The sequence below is a fragment of the Sebastes umbrosus genome, chromosome 15 (genome assembly GCF_015220745.1).
Source record: "Sebastes umbrosus isolate fSebUmb1 chromosome 15, fSebUmb1.pri, whole genome shotgun sequence".
Lineage (NCBI taxonomy): Eukaryota > Metazoa > Chordata > Actinopteri > Perciformes > Sebastidae > Sebastes > Sebastes umbrosus.
In genome coordinates this window covers 9,265,188-9,292,806 of record NC_051283.1, presented here as the reverse complement: position 1 = coordinate 9,292,806, position 27,619 = coordinate 9,265,188, and the positions used below count along the sequence as shown (strand labels likewise).

General features: G+C 40.2%; 1 protein-coding gene across 2 annotated transcripts; it reads right to left on the bottom strand.

Annotated features, from left to right (window-relative positions):
- Positions 1-469: 469 nt before the first annotated feature.
- Positions 470-27,553, bottom strand: pkib (protein kinase (cAMP-dependent, catalytic) inhibitor beta). 2 transcript variants are annotated; one of them, XM_037796085.1, is made up of 3 exons: positions 27,241-27,553; positions 5,132-5,285; positions 470-2,376 (listed from the first exon to the last, which is right to left on the bottom strand). In XM_037796085.1, the coding sequence occupies exons 2-3, from the start codon at positions 5,271-5,273 to the stop codon at positions 2,294-2,296; spliced, it is 225 nt and encodes a 74-aa protein (XP_037652013.1). In that variant the 5' UTR covers positions 5,274-5,285; positions 27,241-27,553; the 3' UTR covers positions 470-2,293. The 2 variants fall into 2 exon arrangements, with proteins under 2 accessions (XP_037652013.1, XP_037652012.1); XM_037796084.1 differs by lacking the exon at positions 27,241-27,553 and adding an exon at positions 8,178-8,227.
- Positions 27,554-27,619: the final 66 nt, after the last annotated feature.

The following is a 27,619-nucleotide window of genomic DNA, read 5'->3' as shown; positions in this document are numbered from 1 at the left end:
AGAAATATTAAAATACATAATTTTTAGAATACGCAAAAACAACACATTTGTACTGCATGTGTTTTTGCCTAAATCTGCATGTGATTAACATAACGTGTTCATGTCTGTAAATGGGAGACTTGTGGGTACCCATAGAACCAATTTTCATTCACATATCTTGAAATCAGAGGTCAAGGGATCCATTTAAAAAAATGGCCATGCCAGTTTTTCCTCGCCAAAATTGAAGTAAAGTAAAGTTTGAAGCGTTATTTAACCTCCTTCGCGACAAGCTAACATGACATAGTACCAATGGATTCCTTAGGTTTTATAGTTTTATATGCTATCAGTAACTTCACTCTGGCTTTAAAACTGAGCCTGCTACAGCCTCTGAAAGATAGTAAAAGTCAGTCTCAGGGGGTTCAAATGTAAAGATCAAGCCCTATAGGACTGAGGGTCGCCTTGCATGGAAATGAAACTACTCAACACACAGTTGTATATGTAAAGCTTGTGGGTTTAATATGGCAATTTTCACCACCAGATAGAATCAACACATGGGATTCAATCCAGCTAAGTAAAATATATGCACCACTTAGAGATCAGGACACTACAAAATACACCTCTGATGCATCGACACCCCCACCCCCCACCCAAAAAAAGGTGTTGATCATACAGCTTGTGTGGACCATGAACACTTTCTGATCAGAATTAGTAGAAGGACAGCATCAAAAACAGAGGCTGGGCAGCAGCACACCAGGCTTTCCTTGTTGCATTAGTGAAACACATCCACATAAAGACACAGTCACCGGCAAAACATCTTCAAATAGAGACAATTACAGAACATCATTTCTTTGTGGGTACAGTATGTGAATAAAGTCTGCATGTATGACACACACACACATGGATATTATACTACAATACAGTATATATATACACAGTAGAAGTGAGTGGATAGCTGAGAAATGTGGACTCTGTTTCTCCGTCGTGCATCCTATTCACAGCTCTGCTTATGTGTTGATGAGTGTGAACAGACTTTTTCTCCGTGCGGAGAGGCAGAAGGCGAGGGTGCTGCCATTATCGGCACTCGAAAAAACACATTGTGGCGGTTGTGGTGTCGCTCGATGCTCGCTCCCGTGCCCAGTCGGCGGGCATATGCCGCCCGCGAGAAGCACGTAGCGAGGCGCCCCGAGAAGCCCTGCAGAAGTTTTCCTGACAAAAATTGTATAGGATCTGCAAGTCTGCAGAATGTTACAAAAGTGTTTGTTTTTTTCTCAGTTCAAGCAGTAAAGATGTGTCACGATACCTCCTGTTAAAGCTGAGGAAATATCAGTAGCCCAGAATAGTCGATAACAGTACTTCACAGAGAAAGAACACAACACACGGTTTGGGTTGTGAACTGCCACTAGGCACATTTTCAGAGGTTTGGAAAGTGAAGAGACTTTTCAAAAGCAGCCTTGAGCAGCAACCAAAAGGACATTTTCTCAGTATTATAATGAAGCAGTGTGTACATTGCTGGCAGTGGGACACTATTCTCCAAAGGAATGTCTCAAGATATTCTTCCACGTTATCACCATAAAAACAAAAAAAAATGGATCAAATCCCTGGTCGTTGTCGCTAGGATCAAAACAGTCTGCGATGAGGGGTAAAAACTGTACATTTACAATGTGTACACACTGTACAACAGCCTCAGATTTGAAAACGTACAGCACATTTAGTGTAAAAGCAGAAGACAACACAAAGAGTTTTCTTAAATCTACTGTTTTCTTATGTCACACATGTGACATTTTGCATCCAGCTGAATTAAAAAGCTTCGAGCCACTATACCCTTAAAGTCCCCCCCCTACTGTTGTCAAAATAACATACGTCACTATAAAACAAAAAAGAAAATCAGCAGGAAATGGTACATATTCCAGTTTGACTTATGAGTTTTTCTTTACTTTTAAATAAGTCATATAAAAATAGTAGTGTACAGTATACAATCTGTCATGGTTCCTTTGATTCTCAGTGTCCGCGGTGAGTGTATAACTCACTTATACACACACACACACACACACACACACACACTCACTGGTTCATAACTAAGTGACGTCTCACTCTTTTCAGATAGTGCCGCTGAGTGCCCCGGCTCCAGTCCCTTGGGGAGTCGGTTCGTCACTCTCTCTCTCTCTCTCTCTCTCTCCGTGGCTCAGCTGCTTCACAAACAGACTGACTCTCCACAGATAATCACTCTTTTACTCCCACAGGTCGCCCTCTAACTCGTCCCGTCGCTCAGGTTATCTTTGCAGGTCTCCGGGGGGGGAGGTAAATAAACGAGTCCCTACGATCCCTCTTTCCCCTCCGAGCTCTCCGCCGGCGCCGGAGCCCCCTCCGCCGTGGGTGACTGGGCCCCTCCCGGACCATCTGCGCATAAAAAAGAACACAATAAGAAACATGTTGCGGTCAATCACAAGGGCAAAAGAGAAAGACTGTTCAAAGCTAGTGTTGATCAGTACCAATGACTTCATGATTATTACATCACTAGGTGCTGACATGTTTTTGCTTTTGAGTTAGAGCTGCACGATTATGGCCAAAATGATAATCCAGATTATTTTGCTCAATATTGAGATCACGATTATTTATCCCGGATTATTCATTGATTTTAGCCACAACATATTTTTATTGCACTTTCACATTAAAATAAACAGAGCACTGTTTTCACCTCCATGCTGTGCTACATTCCTGTTAATGTATTAATTAGAGGCTGCACGATGTTGGAAAAAACTGACATTGCAATATTTTTTTTCTGCTATATATATATATATATATATATATTACAATATGAAAAAAATACAGTAATATTCACCCTACCCGTTTGTTAGCTATATTTTAAAATTAAATGCTTTGTTATAGATATCTTGAATAAGAATTCTGACTAGTCACAATGTAATTACGACTAGTCAAAATGCAATTGTGGATATCTCTAATGTTAATTCCGGATAGTCAAGCTTAGCTATTAAATGTTAAAACTGCTTGCCATAGAGATAGGCTTGTAAGGATAGAAAGAGTCTTCGAGAGGAGTTCTTAATACATTTTTTGGAGCATGCAAGACAAATTGTGTCATTATATGTGATTTAGCAGCATGTTCATTTCCTTTCCATGCAGTCAAATATACTCAGCACAACGGTGGTCTAAATTTGGCACGCCCGGTAGCTACGCTCATGCCAGAGTCGTGATGAATGACTTGGGATGATTCTGGCATGGAACTGGCCAGTTATAGCCAATTCCCAAGTGGCAATCCTGCCCCAAAGATGGCCTGAATGCTTCTTACTTGAGCTGATTCTCAACCCTAAATCTTCAGACACAAATCTTTGCTATATCAGGCAGCCATATATGGACCGAATGTCACAGCAGGGTGCGCTCAACTACATGGGTAGCTAGCAGTGTCGGTCCTGGGTTGAATTTGAATTAGAAGTGATGTGTCATCATGCTCGACGAGGCTATTTCCAGTGTTTCCCATCGTCTTTTCTTGGCCTTAAAGGGCCAGTGTGTAGCATTTCATTTTCATCTATTAGCAGAAAGGGAATATAATATTCATTAAAACTATGTTTTCATTAGTGTAATTCCACCTGAAACTAAGAATCGTTGTCTTTTCGTTAGCTTAGAATGAGCCCTTCATATCTACAGAGAGTACAGAAGCAAAGAGATGAAACTCTGGTGTTATTTGACAACAGCCGCTGCCGCCATTTTGGACTGAAAACGCTTATTATTTATAATATTTTATTGTTCAGCACAGGCCATTTTGGTAGAATATGACAATAGAATAGAAATAATTTTGTTTTACTTTTGTACGGCACTTTTAAGGCAAATGTTTTACTGCCGTCCGCTAGTTTCTTTCAGTCCAAAATGGCGGACGCGTAGCTTTGCTGCTGGATGGTGATGTCGCAATGGAACAAACAGTTGACTTTCACTTCTTGGCAATATATGTTCATTGATGTCTACAAAGGGAGCGGGTCTTCTTCACAGAGTCTGCCATGTTTCTACAGTAGCCCAGAACGGACAAACCACATGTTTTTACGTTATCTGAAGGCCACCGGAGTTCTCCGACGCACTGTGAAACTGCGGTAACGTGAGCCGTAGAGGGCAAAACTGCGGTACCGCCAGCTGCCGTCTGATTTCCGTTGCTCTGAAAGTACAGTGGAAACCGCTTATGGTGATCATGTCTGTCCGGGTCAAATTGATCACTGTAAGCGGATGATCATTATAACCAAATTTTTGTTGTTGTGCATCATTTCTAATACAGATTACCATCTAATTGAAATCTGTATATTTATTACATGTATACAAAGTAATGAAACGGACCGCTTCGCTATTTACTGGCTCGCTGCCAACTCTTCTGCCTTTTCCTGCACCAAGGGCGAGGCATTGCCGTTTTTGTTCAGAATCTGCAAAATTACTTTCCTTTTCCCGTCATGACATCAATGTGCACGCAGCATCAGCCTCAGGTATTCAGCCGGGAAGCAGACGGGCCACGAGGCAAAGTATCACGGGAGTAAAGTAAAAAAAACAAACAAATTCAATTAACGTTAGTCTAATGTAGTATTAAAATGTTTTTCCAGATGTTGTCATGTATGAAGAAACCCAAAATGAACACTGTAAGCGGACTACTTGACTACTAAAAGTGAATTATTTTAACAGCATTTGTTAAGGAATAATTTTGTCTCGAGCTTTTTGATCCATATGAGCGGTTGATCACTGTAACCGTGATCACTAGAAGCGGTTTCCACTGTAGTGTTATTGTGTTAAGGATGGCCTCTGAGCGAGGCGAACAACGTTATTTTGCACTCGGCGGCTCACATTACTGCAGTCTTGGAAAGGGAGGAGTCAGCAGAGGGGTGCTCAGCTGGTTGCAATCTGCAACCACACCGATAGATGCCACCAAATCCTATACACTGTCCCTTTAAAGACTATCCCAACAACCAGATATGGTCTGTTAAAGTTCAACGCAAAATTCACGTCAGGCAATCTTTCACCGACTAAATGACTCAGCGAGATTGACAGATGAATGTGCACGATATCAGGACACGAACCACAAATTCAATTTACAAGTTCATTACAGTTTGAATTTCCCTTGTGCTCAATATTATAAGAAAGAAAAAGAACATCTTGCGTACTTTACCTTTGAGGGACAGCTCAGCCAGCTTAAGAGGCAGGTCTCCAGGGTTTACGCCTGCCGGCGAGCCCAGGATGTCAGGCAGGGCATTTCTCCTCCCCGAGCGCCCCGAAGAGGCAAAGTCCAACACTGGCTCTACTTCCGTCATCTCAGGACCCCTCTATGACAAAAAGAGGGACAGAGTATGTTACATTTTTGAAAACAGTGCTCTACAACAAGAAAGACACTGCACTCATTGGCTGGCGTAGCAGTTCTGTACCAGGAAGGACTCAAAGAACCGCCTGGTTTGTTACCATACGAAAGCTTGTAAATTATAGTAAGAGTGTTGTGTTTAATAAGTAACATATTTCACAATAAATTCAGTAGATATCTTTCTGTGCCAACATGCAATGGGAACATCGTTAATGGACTATATTTCAGTGTTAATTTATGCGTGATATTAGATGAATTATTAGCTGTTGCCTACTGCGAGGTGGTTCCCAACCTTTTTCCTTTAGCAACCCTCTTTCTATCAAACTGACGGCTCCTGACTAAGTGACATATTTAAGGGATATTTCATATTTAATCAATGCATAACAGTAACAGAACAGAACAACTGATAAACTGTACAATTAAGCCAAATAGTGAACACAATAACTGCAGGAAGTTTGTGTAAAACGAGTAATTTTTATGTATTTTGAGCAGATTATTTCCTGTGGATACCATCAGATGAGTTATTTTTAGGAACTTTTAATACAATTCTCTGTCTGTATAATGTGATTTAAAAAAAAAATAAAATTGAATTTCAACAATCATACAGGCTTCTTTTTTTGGACAAGTCCAGTGTTTTCTGCTCCCTGACGCTTGGCCATTGTTCTATCAGCTGGTTGTTTTAACTGCGTACTTTTCTAATGCAGGACGGGGCTGTTTAGCAGAGAGGGAACGCTCTGTGGATAATACTGGTGCCCTTTTCTTGCATATCTTAAATAATAATCCATACTTTAAAAAATAATAACCATTTCGCTTTTTTTCAGTCATTTCCAGGTTTTCATTCCTGTAGCACTCTGTTGTTGTAATGTTGCATGTTACGCCCCACCCTTGGGTGAACAACACTCCACCACTGACCCAAGTCAACCACAGAAGACACCTTTAAAACACTCAAATTCATAGGATTGCTTTTAACGAAGACATAGGAATAAGACAATACAAAATCATAGGAAGCGAGACACCAGAGGTCTCTCTGCTGCTGCTGCTGGCACAGGAGCATTTAAGCACTTCCTAAGGAAGCCAAGTGCACCTTGTTGAGCAATACAGCCCACCTGGGCAGAGCTACTGGAGGGGGAAAGGGACAACAGCACAAGGAACACATACAGGTGTAACATTGCATAATTAAGATGTGCATTTTAACAGATTGACATATATGACATGGGGTTCTGGGTCTTATTTCTTATATTCTAAATGATGTACTTTGCCTACTATTTTCCCCCCAAAGCCTGGTAATTTGAGTGACATTGTACATGACTGATATGTCACATTTTAAGTAGTACAGAGCACAGCGGTGGCCATTTATCTTGACATATCTCAGAAAACAAAATGTACCTAATCTGTTTAGCGATTTGAGCGTCAAGAGAAAAGATTTATCACTGAAGCGGAGGATGTGTCTGTCTGGTCTCATGGCAACCAGCAGCTGGGGAGTCAGCTCTAGGCTACACTGGTGACAGGCAGAATTACATCCCTCGTCACACACACACACACACACAGTGCACACACACACAAATACAGCGAGCCGCTGTTGCTATGGCAACACTAGAGAAAAAGCAGCACTGGCAGGTAAACATATGACTCAAATCCATTCTCTCACTATCTCACTTTCTCTTCCCAGTCTCCCTCTTTTGTTGTGTTGCCTCGCTTTAAATAACCATACCATTCTGTGGAGCAAAATCCCATTTCCCCCCATCCCTCTCCTTCAACAAAGGAATGACATGTGAGTTAATGCGCACTTGCAGCTATAAACTCAGACACGTACACACACTTGCACACACACACACAATCTAGATCCCTAGAAAAAGGGCCACAGGTTGGCCATCTGTTAGCCTCAAGCGCTATTGTAGCGTAGCCATTGAGCTCATGTAAGCCACAGTAGCGAGTTGTGACCTATTTTTTAAACACAATCACGAGTACTCAAACATATTTCCTCCAACACTTTCACATAATCACATGACGACCACTAAGCTTGTGACTCTGCACATACATCAGACCGCCAATACGTCAATTGTGTAGCGGTTTAACTGAGGCTTTCACACTGAGATTTGAGGCTCATACGATACGTGAATATTCACTGTCAGTGTGGTAAATCACTAAATGATACTGGTGACAGTGACTAGCATGGCTAGCTAACGTAAACTTGAGTGTGAGGCTGCTGCAGTGATACAGTCATACATTAACGTTATAGCAGCATCAGACTGTCGTCTCCAACTAAATCTCAGCCTATAGATTAAACAGTTGGCTATTAACAGGTTGGTTATGTACAGACAACACTCAGCCTGACGGGATTCAATCAAACATGTATGGAAGTCTGGATAAGCACTATCCGGCCACAGTGTGTGACGGAGGAAGACTGAAGGGGCAGATGGCTATCAACCTTAATTTATTAAGGTATCGCAATCGCTCAGGTTCAGACAAGATTGCAAAATAATTATTAGACATATGTATAAAACAAACGTTTGTGTAATGAATGCATACAAACTTGTCAAAATTACAATCCAAACATACGTCAAATTGTATTGAAGTCTTTGGGATCTTTGGTTTTCTATCCCCCAAAAGGGGGCGTGGCCTTGACTTTTTGCGAAGTACCCGTATACATTTGTGAACGTCAACATATAATTAAGGTTGTCGCAATATTGCAATACCGCGATATCGATATTGAGCGTCTATTCTGCGCTGAGCGCTGCACGTTTAGTGTTTTTTTTCTGGTCGCCGAGAGTTGAAAAAAATTTAAACTTTGGGTAAATTCCTACATGTAGCTCCATGTGCTGGACAACAACAACAATGGAGGAAAAATCAACACACATACTGAAGACCAGCGGGTCCGTCCTCTCTCCCTACGTGCTTCAGCCTTCCATTCATCCAGAGCAAGTGCTCTTCCTTGTGCCGACATTTTGATATTCCGCATCATAGCAACCAGACGCAACCAATGGTGCCTTCAAATGAAACTCGTGAGCTCGTGTTTACAACATGGGAAGTAGTGTACACAATATGTTTGGCTTTCAAGCGATTAAGATGTGAGAACACCGCTGCTAAGCAACGGCAATATTAACGTTACTGTCAGCGTCTAGAAGCCACAGAGGCTAACGATTTAGCAAGCTAGTAAGTAGATAACATATTGCAGGAAATGCAAAGGCATGAATGAGGAAAAAGATGAGGTTGTTGGGAATATCAACATTTTCCTCAGACATCTTATAAAATTACGAAGAAATATACAATATACGACCAAAATTTCACTTATCAAGCGCCAAAAAAATGAACTTCCATGGCTTCTGCCATTTCTGATAACGTCAACAAACACGTCACAAATCGTAAACTCTGAGCTTTCAGAAACTTTCCACTTACGAGGTTGTGAATACCGCAAGAGGGGGGCATTCATATGGACTCTTCTCGCGAACACGGTAAACACGACACCATTTGAAAGCACCACAAAGCGCCTCAGCTGAAAGAAACGCTGCGACTCTTCTTTGTTCCGCATGTAACAATAAACAAGTATGTAATGTAATTAGTTTTAAAACTGTCATCTTTGTCATTTAATATAATAATGTTAGTGTTTTTTTAAATCTATAACCACATCACCCAGAAAGCCACTATATCCACCCCGCAGCATCACTGGCTTTACTGTACGAGATAAACATACAGTGAGATACTAATAATTAATGCAGTAATAATTTATTGATGTCAAATGCTGTTGCACATTTAATGTTGTGTCTTGTTGAACACCATCACGGCCATGATTTAAATATTTAAATACTGACGTCATGAGTCCTCCAAACACACCCTTCAGAATAATTTGACCAGATACCAAAAAGAAGTTTATATATACCGTAAATATATATATATTTGGAATTATTTGTATTTTATTTACCCCTCTTAGTCGACTAATCGGTCATTATGGTCTTAGTCGATTAAGATTTCCTTTGTTGATTAGTCGTTTTTTCATGCTTTTTCATGTTAAAGGACTTATTTCTAAGGAATTTATGAGCACATCTCTGGTAAACAAAAGATAGAAAGTGGTGCTTTTGTGTGATTCTTTGTGGAGAAACTCAATCAAAACGAAATCAACTAAACGATCAGTCGACAAAATCGTAGTCGTGATATTAGGCCCCCTCTTCACAAATACAGATATTTTTAAAGACAGATATTTTCCTCTATGTCTGGCCTGGAACGAAACGTTAGAAGAAAAAAAAACATAAAAAAAAACCCATTGACTTCCAGACGAGGGAAACCCGGAAATGCTAACTCATTTCGGGGTTTTAGGGCTCATTCCTGCAGCTCTTTATAGCCTCCACCATTAGTCCAGTCCTAATTACAACATCTGTTTGGTAACTTTCATTAAGCCGTCGGATTAAACATTGAACAGGCAGTGACCCATCATCTGAACAGGTTTATTTTAGCTGATAATCCAACAACAGTTTAGATAGGATTACCTTGTCAAGGAAATTGACCTAGATACTATGACGTCCGCGCCGGCTCAGTCAGACACATTACCAAGCTGCAGGTATGTTACGCAACAAGGTAGAGTTATAAAAGCCTTTTGAGAGGAACAACTGTCAAAGGTCAAGGGTTGTTTACACAGATAGCGTGCTAAGATGCCGAGTAGAAAGAGAGGACAAAAGGGCTATTGTTTCTTCTTTAAAACTGCGAACACGTGACAGCTCTTCGATTAAATAAGAGCTCATTAACGCTGCAAATTGCTACCTGGGCTATTTCTAAACACAGTGGGGCCTGTAATTTAGCAACACAGTATGTACTTGAAACATCCTCTACATTGCAGGATGTGTAAATAATCATGCAGCTAATATTCTCCCTCTCATATCTTGTCAGTTGGACATGTGAAAATGAAAAAAGGCCTGTTCACTCCTGTCTTCTTCTATGTGTTTAACAGAGCAGGTCCGTTGTATCGCTGAACTTGAACTGCCCATCACATTCAATGTTGAAGGGTAATTTTGACCGCAACAGCAAAGGGTATTGTCTCCGTTCAAACCTCACAGTGCTCTCGACGCCATTGAGAGTGGCTCTATTCAGAAGACGCCTTGCTGGCTTTTTCAGAGAGCGCCTGCTTTTTTTTTTTTTTTAAATGGAAATACAAGTCCAAGGACCCCCGAGAAAGAAAGCTCGTCTCAACAGACATTTTCTCAGACGGCGAATAGAGGCTTTCAGCACCACGGACAGAGCAAGAAACAGAAAGAGATGCTGAGAGCTCGATAAATTGCCTCTTCTGTTGCGTGTAGAAAATGTCAAAACCAATCTCTATTCAAGAACCTGGCAAACAAATATTTCCTCGGTACCCAAGAAGCTCTTAGTACACTAATGTTTCAACTTTTTAAAGTATTTTGGAAGGCATTCCACCGAACTTCTGCCACCAAAACACACGATGTAGAGCAGCAGCAATGCGCTTAAATTCACCAGTGGTTTCCTGACATTTAGTCCGTTTTAATTAAACTCTGGTGCGGTTCGTTTGGGCATAGTGAACGCAGTAATCGTACTCTGGTGTGGAGCAAAACAACCGGCCCGAGACCATCTCTTGCAAGCTAGGGGTGGGGGGAAAAAAATCGATTCACCCACGTATCGCGTTTTTTATTTACGATTTTGAAAATGATTTTTTAATGCCAGAATCTATATGTTTGCTTCATTTGAGTCTATGCAGAGGTAAAAGGAAGTTACCGCTTTTATTGCTGTAGTTTGAGTAACGTGACGTCATATCCGTTCCGTATCCGTCAACCAAAACAAACCGCAGCAGACCGCAACAAGGAAGTACAAAACAGCGGAGGGTACGCTAGGATACGACTTGAACTCTCACATTTTAAATCCCAAGTGGTAAACACTACACATACAGTAAAGTATGGAAACACTTTGGGTTTCACACATTGCAGGAAAAGCAGAGCTAGACATCACGGCTAAAGCTGCATGCTAACTCTGTCATGGACAGGAACCGTTATCGTAACGTGCGGTCAAGCCAGCCGTCACTCGGATCTCCGTGGTCAAATCGGCCAACGCTACAACTGTAGAGCATCCATATACAGACATTTATGTTAAATACAGTCAAACGGCCCTGATGGAGCTGACCATGGATGTATAAAGATAACGGAGCTGACGGGGAAAGCTAGCGACGGACATGGCGAAGTTAGCAGACCTATACACGTGAGACTATGTCCGGTTTTCAAAATAAGGTGTTAACAAAGGGAACTGTATATACAAAATACATATATGGAAATAAGATTTAGGGGGTTATATTCACCAGAAGTATAAAACATTACATGTCCCTTATAAACTACAAATAAAATACCACTAATTTGTGAGGGAAATGTCTTTGTTCTTTGATTTTTGGGTTGCTGAAAAAAACAAAAGTCTGACAATGATTGATTTATTTGACTTCAGGACATCTCTGACTACATATATGCTTAAAATAAAACATTTTTACTGTATCAATTTAGATATGTTCCAGAGTAAAAGTCCCTAGAAGTGTATGATTCTACTTTTTCCCGTGGTGTAGTGTTACAAAAGTTAACAAGAATCGCAATAATCATGATATCGAATCGCAATATTTGTAGAATCACAACACTTGAAAATTGCAAAACATATCGAATCGGCACCCAAGTGTCGTGATAGTATCGAATCGGGAGATAGGTGTTTCAGGCGTGAAAAATACATCATCAGCAATCAGGTACAATATCAAAACTATAATTCAATAAATGGGTCATTTTTGACACATGGATGATTCTTGCATAAAAAGAAGCTTTTAAGGATCCACCTGCTGTGTTCATGAACGAAGGTGTTTTAAAATGTCACGTCCATTACAGTCGGTGGTTATGTCAAAATAAATGTGACATGTTTTCTGCATCTCCTTGAGTGATTGCAGATACTTGGAAACGGTGTTGTTTAGCAATAAACCAGGAGGAAGCGCTGGGAAAACCACTCTCTAAATGGGTCAGGAATGTCTGATTCTCATGTCTGTTTTACACTTCTGTGTGTGTAAAGGCTGAATATAGGCTGATAATCAAGGAGAGTTTGGAGTGTACATCACTAACTAGAGCTACAGTACGTGAAAGCAACGAAAACTACCTTCCTTTGCACATTTTATTATTATTATTTATTTAAATTTTCAATTGTGTTTCTTATAAAGTAATTTAAAAGCTGAACGCACTCTTAAGTTTGTCTTAAGGATCTGTTTCAAAAAGGAAAATATAATAATTCGTAACCTTTGGTACACATATCTGCTTAAAATATTCTACACTCAATGCTCACTCGCTATTTTTTCTTCTTTCAACTGTATCTCATGGCCTTCTTCATCAACTTGTTTGAACTTCCATATAAGAACACCTGCAGGCTGGATTTCCAGAAATGTTTCAGATAGAAATTAAAAAGCTAGTAAGTAAACCTTGAGTGCAGAATATAATTTAACATTTTTGCACTTTCAGCTGATCTGCTGTGCACTATAACCCGACAGATAGTGGATTTTTGAGGCGGATACAAACATCGATATATGGGTGTTTAAAAAAAAAAATGTATAAGGATACATCGGCTGATAGAGAGAGAGGGCGCAGAGAGTATTAAGTCTACGGTCCTGGGAAGCGGCGAGGTCAGGGCGAGGGGTGCTGTAAAGCTCACAGTTAATTGACTTCCAATAATAAATATATACGTACATTTGCATAAAGCAAGCATATTTGCCAACTCCCATGTTTATAAGAGTATTAAATACTTGACAAATCTCTCTTTAAGGTACATTTTGAACAGATAAAAAATGATTAATTTGCGATTAATCATGATGGACAATCACACAATTAATCGTGATTAAATATTTGAATCTTTTGACAGCCCTAATTTAAATGAAACAGTACTTCCACTTTTGTGAATTTATTTTAGGCATTAAAATAGTCATAAACTGTTTATATAAAAAAAAATACTAGCACAAAATATAAGATACTGGCAGCTTCAATACAACAATGTCAGCGCTGGTGCTGTCCTTTAAAAAGCCACATCATTCAAAGCTCTCTTGTCTACAAACAAGAGACAATGATAGATATCAGCCTGGTCCTGCCTGCTGCCGGAGGCTGACCTCTATTCTGCTTCTCATCAGTCTAACACACTCACTGTACGACAGACACGGAAGCTTCTCTACAGTCTCTACATTACATATCAGTGCATGTACAACACATGAACTGGCAATGATTACATTGACCATTTTCATTTAGAGAGATGGTGCTCATTTTCACTCTCTACATACACAATCTGGTTCTAATGCTTCATATAATAATAATAAAGAAATAGGAATAGTAAAAGACTGCTTGCAATAATCCACAACCGGTTTCCCTCTCCAGACAGCAAATCCAACCCCTACATGTCCATCCAGAGTGTGATGTCTTTGTGTTGTACACTGTATCTCCCTATAGTCATCATGGCATTAGTCAGTGAGTAAGACTGTGGGGGTTTAGGTCAGAAAACGCCATGCCCGCCCGCCCGCCAGCCCGCCAGCCCGCCAGCCCGCCAGCCCGCCAGCCCGCCGACGAGGAACTGCAGAAGAAATGATGTTTACACAGCCGGCGAAGACACGAGACGTTTTAGATGAATAAATAATGCCTGGGATTAAGTCCCTCGCTATTTTTAGTCCCTCATACCCTGTGATTATTCCCTGTCCTTCTCCCCACTTTTTTTCACTGTTATCCTAAAGCTTAACGTGCTCTAGCTGCCATGGAAACTGCACCATTCTAAAGTGGAGCCATATAGTGGAGGAGGGGAGCCAAGGAAGAAGCATCTTTATACGGCATTGTTTTATTTTTCTGCTCACGGAGATGTCTTTTGATATGATAACGTCAGATTTGACTTCAAGTTTGGGGAATTGTAATGCAGCAATGAAAATAATGCAGCAACACAATGAGAGCTGTATGTAGAAATGCATAATCGCTATTAAAACTGATTAAATAGAAGAAGACTGATGCAGAATTAAGCATTTATGTTGCAAAAACATATTGAAACGAGATTATATGCAGTGCAAAAACATCAAGTTGTCTGCAAAATGCAGCAAAGAAATGTGAGGAAAGGCTTCGCGCGACACATTCACATTAACAGGTGCACAGAAGGTCATGCATATGCACAAAAGCTGGAAGGTGAACTCTGATATAAGCAGTTGATTTTCAAAAAAGCTGCGTTGTTTTTTTTACCCCTGAGCAGCAGCAGCAGAGAGAGAGAGAGAGAAAGAAGCAGAGAGCTGAGACTGATCTAATGAGACAGCGTGATCACAGCCTCCCTTCAGATCTCGCAAACATCCTGGGCAGATCCTCCCGTCTTTTCCGCTGATCCGCGCAGCCCTTTCTCTCACTATGGCTGCCTGCTTTCATGTTTCAGAAGCCAGGAATCACAGACAAAAACGCATCAGCGCAGGCTTTTACTTTGTAGAGAAATTGCTTCGGGGGGGAATCTTTTGAGAGAGAAATCGCCCAGGTCTTGCGCTACAAGTTCAGTATAACCCAGATGAAATGAAATCTTTTCTTAAAGGTCTTTTATTAGAAATCCACCAGTCAGTATCACCCGTTTCTAAAAGAATCTAATGGATGTTGATATTTTCTCATCATTATTATTACCAGGTATGCACCGATTGTTAAATTCTGGGCCGATACCGATGCTTAAAATAACAATTTGATATGTATTGATTCATGTACAAAAACACGAATTTCAATTTGTTTTTGTGATGGTCAGCACAAAATCAATTCGTATGTAATTCACGTAATTGTGAACCGGGAAGTATAAAGAGCGGCGAACGTCTCGTAGGCAGGAGGTCGGGGTGGATGGGTGGGTCAAAAAACACCAGAGGTCAACGATGATTTATTTGTCACATAACTTCGGTACTTAAGTTACGGCACTTCTGGAGTTATTTAAACCCAAACCGTGATATTTTCCTAAACCTAACAGTAGTTTTGTTGCCTAATCCTAACCAAGTTCCTAAACCTAATTCAGTAGTTTTATCCTGAAAAGACTGGAGCGGAAATTGACACATACGTCACATGTTGCTGGACATTCGTAGGAAAAAGCACAAAAATACGTTGTTGAAAGTCGTGCTGAGCATATCAAATAGATACAATTTTGTGATGATTTCACGGACTGCTGTGAGACTGTGTTGCATAGAAACAGACAAAAGTCGCGCGCTGCACAGTGCCATGTCGCTCATGGCCAGTTAGTACATGATGTCATGGACATAATGCGCAAAACAGATATTTGAATAGTTTGAACCGATGTGTTTTTTTTTTAGAACGAACATTCGAACGTAATTTTTGGCCAATTTGGACAGCTCTACAACTCCTGGAGTTAGCCTTAAGCTAGCTAGCTACAGCTAATAAGCAACAGTTGTCATGTCAGTCGACAAAATCAGTGCTCAAGGGCGAGAAATGAGAAGGTTGCTTTTTTGTTTTCTTCTGTGTGACATTAAAGAGTTATTGTGTCAAAAATGACTGATGAATTTCAAGTAGTAAATCTGTTATCATTGTAAACTGCATATGTGTCGTGCTAGATTGGAAAGGCGTGACCGGTGTCGGTGAAGTGTCAGTTCTTGTCTTTTCTATTCTAAAAACAGTGAAAAAATACAATTTATATCTATAGAGTGCTACAAGAATGAGCCTAAAAGCTAGAAATGGAGTTAGCATTTTAGCACTTCCGGTTCCCTCAGCTGGAAGTCAATGGGTTTTTTGAATGGGTTTTTAGTTAGATGCCTGAAATAAGGTCTGTGGTTAACGCAAGGTTAAGAGATTTTAACGTTTTGTTCTACGACATAAAATACATCAATAAATACCCCAAATGTGAATTTTTAAGCCTTTATGTGTCTTAAAAAAGGGGGTTGCTAACAAGTGGTTAAATGAAACGTCATCACGTCGACTCGTCCGCCTTTACAGCCTCGTCGTTTATACTCGCGCTCATGAGACCGTCAAGTAGTTCGTTTTTTAGCCTAACATTAGCTTTTTTCTGGTGATTCACGCTTCAAAAATCATAAAAGTGGTGTTTATTTGTGGAGATTATCTTGCTGAACAAAACGTGTAAGTATCATAAACTTTTGTTTTGCCACTGAGTTTATTTTCTGCAATAATCCAATGGAAAAATCCCATTGGATTTTTGTCGAGGGAACCAGGGCGATGCTAACTTCCCTGGTTGGCCTACAAAAATACGTCATAGTCATACATCCCTGGAGCATTCTATATTTTGAAGTTCAATTACTAATGCCAGTTTTCAGCAGTGTAGAAAACAACCAACAAACACTAAAAAGGAAGTTACAAGCACCCACTGATGCCATTCAACTGTATTGTTTACTGCTATACACGGGTCCAAAGAGGACCTCCCGTCACAGTCCTTCAAACAGAACCTAAAAGCAATCCGCCCTCTTTGTAATTAACTGCGTTTAATGTGCAATAACAACAAGCCATTATATGAAATGAGGCCAACAAAGTGCCCTCCACGTTGCCAAATATGAGACAGATTGAGCAGGTTTCATGAGGGTCAATCACAACAACAGAGCACCCAGCTATTTACAGCAATTAGCACACTTGACAGAGAGCTGTAAAGAATGGCTGGCAGGCAGCGCTGGCAAAGGCCTCGGGGACGATCTGAAGAACACAACATGTCGAGCAAGAACAGACTGTTTCGGGGGATGTACGACTTTTGCACTGCTTGTTCTGATTATCACATAATCCTGCGCATACACAAATGGCCCTCCAATTTGCTCCATTGGAAAGGTCAAACGTGAAAAAAAAAATCACATTATGAATGTCCTATTTTTTGCCTGGTGGTTGCTGCACACGTGACACCAGTGTTGCCATTGATGTATCTCTACTCTCAATCTAATTAGAGTGAAAGTGAGCACAGATTGGTGGCCTCTTACTCCCAATATCTACCTGTTTGGTTCAATCACAGTAGTGTACAGGAGAACTCCACCGATTTTACGCATCACAGACAGTTTACTTGTCATTAGGAGCACTGCTCTGGCCTCTGCAAGAGTCTGAGAAAATAACCCACCGATGATGTCAGCATGTTTACTGAGCAGGCACGATCTAATGCTGCAGTCCATTGTACTCGCCGACATAAATACACCATCAACATGGCAGCGCAGTGAATTACTTTTCATAATTTTTTACTGTGTTTTATGCAGTGTTTATATTGTGAAACATGCTGTAACAACGTTGTAGCTGCAGCTCCATTTCCATTCAGTTCATTCGTTGTTGATAGAAATCTTTGCGATAGACTGTACATAAGTAGTGGACGTAGTCACTGTGACGTCACCCACTAGTTTGTGGACTGCCGTTTTGAAGCCTTGAGTTCGGTATTTTGTCCGTCGCCATCTTGGTCTTTTGAAACCAGAAGTGACACGAGAGGGTGGAGCTAAGTACAACTTGAACGCTGAATAAGACATTTTCAGGCGACCAAAATGTTCCAATTAACTTTGATGAACTGAAAACACACTGTGAAAGGGTTAAAGTTGTAGGACGAAAACATGGACAACTCCCGGACCGGACAGCCCGTGGTAGCGACAATCACAAGGTAGCCACGCCCTAAAGCATACCCTGCTTTATGGTCTATTTGACTCTAAATGGGACCATAATTTACTAAATGAACATCAAGCTGTATTGAAGAAGACTTAAAACTAGCGATTGAGACCATAAACTCATATTTACAATGTTTACTGAGGTAATAAATCAAGTGAGAAGTAGGCTCATTTTCTCATAGACTTCTATACAATCAGACTTCTTTTTGCAACCAGAGGAGTCGCCCCCTGCTGGCTGTTAGAAAGAATGCAAGTTTTAAGGCAGTTCCACGCTGGCTTCACTTCTCAGACCCGGAGTCGCCCACTGACCCGTACCAGGAACTAAAAGTCAGGATATCTCTGACTTTCCTACGTCAAGTTTGACCATTATTTTTTAATCTGTCTCTTGCGAGTTCCCCGACTTTGTGTAAGTGCAATACTAAATCACTAGAGCACTCTTTTAATACCAGAGTAATGCCAACGATCAATCATTTAGACTGCAACTTTAATTTTTGCAAAGGATGATTTATTGTAATGAGATGAGACACGGCTGTAAAACTCTTATAAAACGGGAAGTTCGAACTACAAGAATTACACAATATTTTAGTGTATTTATTATTTAATTAATGCACCTATGTGGACGCACTTAACCTACTTTGATTGCACTTTTTCACCACAGTTCACACAAGCATGCATGAATATCACTACTATTATTAGGAGTCGAAGTGCTAGAAGCAGGACAGTTTTTGTATCCTATGATTCCTGGGGGAAACACTCGTACCTTTTTGACACCGGTGCCGATATGATACCTAAGTTTAGATGCTGATACGTAATTGATACTTTAGATTAGATATTACTTTAAAAACTGTAAGAGCGCAGTCCGAGCAGGTGCTCCTTGATTTAAGAAAGGAGCCAAAAGCTCAGCTTAACTGTTGTCAAAACTAGAGATGCAACGATACAGATACCGGATCGGATATCGGGCCGATATTGACTCAAATAGCTGGATCGGGTAACAGTGACAATGGATCCGATCTATTCAGTTCTATTCTATGTTTATATACTGGAATTTTAATTGGCATTAAAAAGGTTTACACTTGATTTGTAATTCTTTTTTTACCAAATTACTGGTGTACGATTTATTATTTTAATAATAAATAAAACAAAGTCTGTTACTTTTGAAGATTTTTTAACCAAGTTGTTGGTGTACAATTTATTCTTTTAATAACAAATAAAAAATTTAATTTGTATAATTCAAATAAAAATTCAAATTTATGTGTTACATTTTGTTTTATAAGGTTGAGAAAACAATGTTTAAGTCAAGCCTGATGCTGCCTTACACATAAAAGAGCAGTCACTTCCACACAGTGAGACATACAGCTTATTACTCAAACACTGGTATCGGATCGGTACTCGGTATTTGCCAATACCCAAAGTCCAGGTATCGCTATCGTATCGGGACTTAAAAAGCGGGATTGGTGCATTTCTAGTCAAAACACAATCAGCCGTACACGTCAATGTTTTACTGTCTGTGCTTTTAATTGTGCTTATGTGCTCTTGTATGTTTTCTTTAATGCCATCAACCTGCCAGGGACTGCAGATGAAAAAGCTGGCACATTTACATGAAGGCTCATGTTAATTAATGTGCATTGTCCATTCTTAAATAAAATAAATACAAACTGCCTAAAAATATGCATAAAATTGGAAACATTTAACTGATTTTAATCAGGAATGATGCAATCAAGTATTGAGGTTCAATAACCGTCCATCAGACTGGAAAATGCCCATCAAAATTTGCCAAATCCCAAAGAGACATGTTCAAAGTGCTAACTGTCCAAAACACAAAAATAATTGAATTCACCTTGATATAAAACAGTGAAAAGCAGAAATATTCACATTCAAGAAGCTGCAAGCAGAGAATGTTTGACATTTTTTCTCGACGAATGTCGACGAATTTTATCAAAGTTTTGACAAAGAGTGTTCTGCCGATTGACTACTTGTTTCAGCACATCCTAATCAGTATCAGCTTTCCTGATCCATCTATGAGTTGCACCCTAGTAGCTGCAGTAAGGCCAGGAGAATAAATTTACACATGTCCGATACGTGTGACACCGGGAGGACAGTGTGCACTGCCGTCACATCAATATTTCAGCACAAAGCCTGTTGTTTGGAGGAGAGCAAACGAGGCCGTCCTCCTCCTCGGGCGCTCTCCGAACTAGACCTTCGTGGCAACAGCGATGCGGCCTGGGTGGCTGTGGCTGCGGCTGCACGTGGTGCTCCTGCACGCTGGCTACAACCCATTGGCCTCTAGCACTCTCTGACAACAACCCTGGCAAGCGAGGCATCGGCTGAGACACACACACACACACACACAGACACAATAAAATGCTATAAAGGAAGCACACACACTGCCACCCTGCATCAGCGCAAGTGTCAAGCTCTTGCGTTGTGTTAGTGTTTGTGATTAAAGCTGCACTTGGCAATCGGGATAAGAGAAGAGGATTTCATCTCCAGGAATAGAAACCCCGGGATTCCCACTCATCCATCCTATCCTGCCATTTCATTTCCATTGGTGATCCCAGGTCTGATACAGTAGTGCCACGTGCATGCTCTTAGACTAAACCCACCAACTTCAGATATTCTTGCCTGTATCTAAATTCATCATTGAACTGCAACTAACAATTGCTTTCATTGTGGATTAATATGACGATTATTTTCTTGAGTAATCAATTGAATTGCGACAATTTCCTCTTAATACCCAAGATGCTTCTTGTTTCGTCCAGAAACCTAAAATATTAAGTTTATTATCACATATGACAAAGAAAAGTAGCCATTCCTCAAAACTGCTTGGATCCAGTGGGCAACTCCGGGTCTGAAAAGTGAAGCCAATGCTGAAGTGCCTTACACTTGCATTCTTTCTAACATCCAGCAGGGGGCGACTCCTCTGGTTGCAAAAAAAAAGTCTGATTGTATAGAAGTCTATGAGAAAATGAGCCTACTTCTCACTTGATTTATTACCTCAGTAAACATTGTAAACACGAGTTTATGGTCTCGACCGCTAGTTTCAAGTCTTCTTCAATACAGCATGATGTTCATTTAGTAAATGATGGTCCCATTTAGAGTCAAATAGACCATAAAGCAGGGGATTCTCTGATTTCAGATTCTTAAATGTGAATATTTTCTGGTTTCTTTACTCCTCTATGACAGTAAACTGAATGTCTTTGAGTTGTGGACAAAACAAGACATTTGAGGATGTCACCTTGGTCATCTGATCAATATCTTTCACCACATTTTATGGACCAAACAACTAATCGATTAATGAAAATAATTGTTAGTTTCAGCCCTAGTACAGCTGTCCCCATACACACACCATAATCATTTGTCAATAATCAATATGTTTTTCAATGAAAATGACAATAATGATATAAAATGTATAATTTTATTTTATCATTTTTTCTAAATGGTTCAGCCCTTAGTCATTTGAGCCATTGTTGATATATAATATTGATTAGTTCTGCATCTGACATGGATGAAGATCGGAGGATATTTCGGTTTCTAGCTAATGATACTCAAAATGTTCAAACATTTCCCTCTTGCTGCCATTTGAAGATGCAAATGTGTTCGAAGTGGAAGTGTCCGGGTGCCGCTGTAGAGAGGCGTCTTCAGTGAAAACCACGTCTGATGGCTCCCATTGAAACGCTATTCAAAACAGCACCTCTCACCCTCTTACAGCCTCTCCATTTGCCAATCAACAGAATGCGCTCTTCAGATGGTTGATGTCTGGCTGAGATGCCGTGCCTGTTTCTAGGGCAGACGGGATTCCACGCGGTAATTACGGGGGAACAAAACAGCTGATTCTATTGTGTGGTCCGATAAAGGTCACTGATCTGTGGAGTGAATGGATGCCGCGGGAATTACAATAAACCCTTTGTCTCCACAGAGGAGCCATTCCATATCACCTACTGTTCCTTTCCCATCTAATCAGTATGGAGAGGCTGGCAGCAGGAGAGACGACATTGACGAACCACAGTCCTTTCCCATAGAGGCGTGCTGGGGGGGAATTCTATTGAGTTATACCGCCACCGCCACCCCTCTGCCTCTCGCCAGGCTGGGATGCTGGGAAAATGGGCACGGACCGGAGAGGTCAGAATAAAGCTTCATAGGAAACTCCCCTCTGTTCCTATTATCATCCTCCGTCCTCTACATCTCTGCAAAACATACCCGCTGTCTTACACGTCCTCCAGACGCAGGTGGGGGAAAGAACTGACTGACGTGTTTTAATGGCGGAAAGATAAAAGTAGCCAAATGGCAGCCAGCACATAGGTCACAGTAAAGGGCAATGGGCTTTACAGAAGCACCGGCTCGGACTAAACTCTTATAGGTCACTGGTCAATACATAGGAATAATGAATGGCAAAAATTTAGCACAGCAAATTACTGTTTCCATCTTCAGAGTGGCGAGGCACGCAATCAATGGAAATTAAATTTGGAGCCGGGTGGTAAAATTGTAAGTGACAGGCTACACTTGGCTGTCGTTCATCTTCTACAAAGAGACACGTAACAAAAAAGGGAAGAACACTTTTCCTTCCTTCAAAACCTGAGTATATGGCTGGACCGAGTACGGTCAGTCTGTGAATTTGTGGCTACATTGTTACACAAATAGTCAGTGGTCATGTGTATAATGTTAAATCCAGCGCTACATGTCCACCAGGTCCGGCGAGGACACTAGGGGACGCGCTGGCCGTTCAAGTGGTGACGAACCCTCTCGTTGAATGCACCTGATCGGTCCATGGTTTTCTGCTTGCCGTTTCAAATAGGAAACAACATGAAGGCCTGCTTGTAAACTTTCTTCGTTATTCCGTCTAAACAACCCACCAGAATCTACTTCTGAAAACATTTAAAGCGAGAAATAGGCTACGTTACTGCGGAATCTGGTTTCATTTCAGAACTAGATCGCTTAGTTTGACAGCTTTGGTCCACGTTTCTTGAGCGGGACGCATCGCGCTGGACGGGCTCATTTACATAAAAGGACTGTTCCCGCCCTTTTCATTTTGAAAGAGCAACAGCCAATAAGGAAATAGACTTCTATACAATCAGACTTCTTTTTGCAACCAGAGGAGTCGCCCCCTGCTGGCTTTTAGAAAGAATGCACGTTTAATACACTTGGCTTCACTTTTCAGACCCCAGAGTTGCCCTCTGCTGGAGACAAATAACCAAAAGAACCAAAGTTTCTGGTGTGCTTGGATATCCGTCAGAGGCTGAGCTATCACACAAACAGTTCTGCGGCCAATCTACATGCTAATTACACAAAGCCAAATTTTGCTCAGTCTGAATACACCTTTACAGTCCAAAAGCTGTGATAAAAAAACAAGCAGCGGATCAGTATCAACACAAAATATCAGCCGTTGACAGCTTCAGTCCAAAAACATCTGTATCACACATACATACACAGCAGATGTGTCCGTCTTGGCTCTTTAATGAGGGAAAGTGTTGGACGGGGTGAAGATAAGCTTCTCAGTCGTGCAGAGGCCACTGGAGATTAAGGAGATTTTATAGGTAAAGCAGCTACCTGTTTACTGATAGCAGTGGCGGCCTTTGTTCCTTGTAAAAGATAAAGATAAGGCTGACTGTTCAAGAGGTTAGTGAACGGCTGGCACCTCTGGGACAGGGTGGGTGGAGCGCACCCCGGTGCGATGTCATCATCTGTCTGCCATCGTCTGTGTTAACGCGCAGTGACACAAAGCCTGATTTTCCAAGAAAGAGCAGGATGCGGAAGGAGAACAGATGATAGGAAGTCAGATGATTCACCCAGCGGTGACAGAACAGAGCCGGCTGCCAGCGATGACGGTGTGAGCAAAGTATAGCTTCACTTGCCATGACAAAATATTAACTAAAGGAGTTTAAATATGACTGCATTCCCATGACTACAATATACTGCTGCTTCCCCCGCAGCACCAACACAGTCACACATTGGAAAGATCTTTCAACAACTTTCACTGCTTTCATTAGCCTCTTTTAGCTTATTGTTTTGGTTTACTCTCACTGCTTTCATTAGCCTCTTTTAGCTTATTGTTTTGGTTTACTCACTGTTTTCATTAGCCCCTTTCAGCTTATTGTTTTGGTTTACTTTCACTACTTTCATTAGCCTCTTTTGGCTTGTTTTGGTTTACTCGTTGCTTTCATTAGCCTTGTTTAGCTTATAGTTTTGGTTTACTCTCGCTACTTTCATTAGCCCCTTTCAGCTTGTTGTTTTGGTTTACTCACTGCTTTCATTATCCTTTTTTAGATATTGTTTTGGTTTCCTCTCACTGCTTTCATTAGCCTCTTTTAGCTTATTGTTTTGGTTTACTCTCACTGCTTTCATTAGCCCCTTTTAGCTTATTGTTTTGGTTTACTCACTGCTTTCATTAGCCTTTTTAGCTTATGGTTTTGGTTTACTCTCACTGCTTTCATTAGCCTCTTTTAGCTTATTGTTTTGGTTTACTCTCACTGCTTTCATTAGCCTCTTTTAGCTTATTGTTTTGGTTACTCACTGCTTTCATTATCCTTTTTTAGCTTATTGTTTTGGTTTACTCTCACTGCTTTCATTATCCTTTTTTAGCTTATTGTTTTGGTTTACTCTCACTGCTTTCATTAGCCCCTTTTAGCTTATTGTTTTGGTTTACTCACTTCTTTCATTAGCCTCTTTTAGCTTATTGTTTTGGTTTATTGTCGTCACTACCGCATTGAATTGTGGGATATTTATGCCACCGTAGTGTCCAGGGTTTGCATACTGTAATATTTCACTGGAAATAGTATGCAATTTGCGTACTATTGGTTTCATACTAAGGCTTCGGACATGCTAAAAAGTCTCACATACTATTTTAGCGTACTAAATAACATTTTAGTATGGAATTTTGGACGCAACCAATACGTTACTGTTGTGTTGACAGCTTGTGCGCTGCCCACAAGTGACAACAGAAAAATAATTCAATGCAGCTTTAACCTGTTGCCAGTTTGTAAAAGCTAATAATACAATAGCCTATTTCCAAAATCACAGGAAGTGATGTGGCTTATGACCTTTTTTTTTTTTAATAAACAAAAGAAGAACTCGTTGAAAGTCAGAAACGCAAAATGAGGTTATAGTAACACAAAAAATCTAAGGAGAATGAAGTACAGTATTGTTTGATTGATGTGTGATCACTGCATCACAAAGCAAAAACACCACAGCCAGACAGCCAAGACCAAGATATGAGACTGGTTTTCAATAATGACCTCATGGATGTATAATTAACACAGGGGTGAAATCATCAAATTAAAGGAAGCACCATGGAGCTTAAGTGAATATTAAAGATAGGGAAGAGCTGCTGGTATAGAACAGCAGCAGACCCAGACTTCACTGCCCTTACTTGACATTGATGATTCACTAAAGAGCACATTGAAGAAGACCAGGATGATAACAGCTATACATAAAGACAGACGCCCTAACAGGGGTTTAAATTCTGTGCTTTCCTGCTGCTCCACATTCACCAAAGCTTAAAGACTGAGGCTTGTTCACGGGCCTTTGCAAACGTGGAACTGCCTGAATGGGAATAGATATTCTCCCAAGGATAAAGACATGATATGCCAATAATATATATCATACATATAAGCTGTTATGGTTGTATAAATAAATAAACATTCGAAAAATCTATCTGAAAATATTATTTTCACATTGTAGATTTTAGTTTTTCAGCACCTCATGATGGTCTATTTTTTTTTAACTTTTTTCACCGATCTGACTTTTTCAGTCCCGATAGCGATATCTGGGCTTTGGGTATCGGCCGATACTGAGTACCGATCCGATACCAGTGTTTAATTAATAAGCTGTATGCCTCACTGTGTGGAGGATCAGTCTTTTATGTGTAAGGCAACAACAGGCTCGACTTAAAAATCGCTATCCTAACTTTGTAAATCAAAATGCAACAAATAAATACATAAAATTTACTGAATTGTTATTTATTATTAAATAATAACATAAATAAATAAAATTATTTTAAAAATAAATCATACAACAGCAACTTGGTAAAGAAATCTTAAAAATTAACAGGAATTACAATTCAAGTGTAAAATGCAGCAACAAGATAGTCCAAACTTAAAGAGGAATTCAAATCCCAGTATATAATGTATATAATATATAAACATAGAAGTGAATTGAATAGATCGGCCCCTTTGTCACCGATACCCGATCCACCTGTTTGAGCCAGTATCAGCCGATATCTGATCCGGTATTGGTATCGGTGCATCCAGATAACAAAATACTATCCACTGGACCTTGTATAGATGTGGCCTTCAAAAATGGTAATGACTCACTGAACCCACTTTTTTTTATCTCCTGAAGTCATAAGAGTCTGAAATAATAACCAAAAGTATGCTTGTTATTGGTATCATTGCTGGAGCAGGATGATTGTGAATAGGGAGATAGAATAGGATGATGACTGAATTGTACACTGATTTTTTTAATTGATTATATGTATATGTGTTTTTGTATGTATATGTACTGCGTGTGCGTATATGTGTACGTATGTATGTATATATGTATACAGTATATATATGTATATATAAATAGATTTTATTTTATTTTATTTTTTTTAATTTAATATAATTAAAAAAAAAATGTTTACTTGTGTATATTCTTTTTACTTATATATCTATTTTTGTATAGAATATGTTTTTCCTGTATCTATACTGGCTTATTTTATATTAACATTAGGATTGTTAAGTTGCTTTGTACCGAGAATGTTATTATTGGGGGTGTTTGTGAATGTTTGTTCTGTAGTTTCAAAATGAACAAAAAAACAATAAATATAATATTGAAAATAATAAAAATAAATAATCAAAAGTATGATTTTATGATGGTTTTTTACAGATTCTTATGGGTAGTTTTTTAACATTTAAAATGTGAAATCCTGACCACTGTTTCACAGTTCACATAACCATCATCTGAAGGTCACTGTTTACGCACTTTATAATAAACCAAAGTAGATAATCCAGCTGCCATACAGCTCTCTGTTGTGATACACACAATGAGCCCATATGGAAGTGACAGGTAAGATTGCAGGAGTCACTATGGGCCTCTTTTTTTAGAGCAACATTTTAACAGATATGACAAGATAAATTGGTCACATGAGGCTTTGTTTCAGCTCCTGTTGTGTTTTTTTTTTTTTTTATTTGTCAGTTTCAGAGCAGACATATGGCTCAAGCTTATAATAATATATAATATAATAATCAAGTGTAACCAGCAGCTTGTTCTCCAGCAGCCTGTTTAGCAGCAGCCACTCTTGATGTCCTACCTGTGGAGCAGAACAGGTGACTGTAGTGGAGCACTATAATGTGCGCATCGACGGTTCACTCACCAGCTGATCTCAGTGCGCTTCACCGAGGAGAGAAAACCAACGGAGTCCGAAGTTGGAGCTAGCCGCCGGCCACCATCTTCTGCAGGGACGAAGAAGAGGAGAAGAGTGTCAGGGGGTCCGTCCGGTGCGACACGTTTCACACGGCTTCATTACAGCTGACACCGCTGGACCAGAGCCATACTGGACTACAACACACCGAGCCGACACCACACGGACAGCAGAGAGACTCACTGTGCGCTCATTGCCAGCAGCAGCAACAGGGAGGAGCGTCAAGTTACCGCACAGTCAGCCAGGAGGAGACAGGAAGAGACGGGAGCCTGCTGTCAGAGTAAAAAGATGAAGAGCTGTCGAGATAGAGAAGAGAGATGAGGAGAAAAAA

Excerpts from the sequence above, each read along its gene's own strand:
- pkib (XM_037796085.1), bottom strand. The coding sequence starts at position 5,273 with ATGACGGAAGTAGAGCCAGTGTTGGACTTTGCCTCTTCGGGGCGCTCG. Across the intron at positions 2,377-5,131 it reads GGCTGAGCTGTCCCTCAAAG|ATGGTCCGGGAGGGGCCCAG; the intron begins GTAAAGTACGCA and ends TTTTATGCGCAG.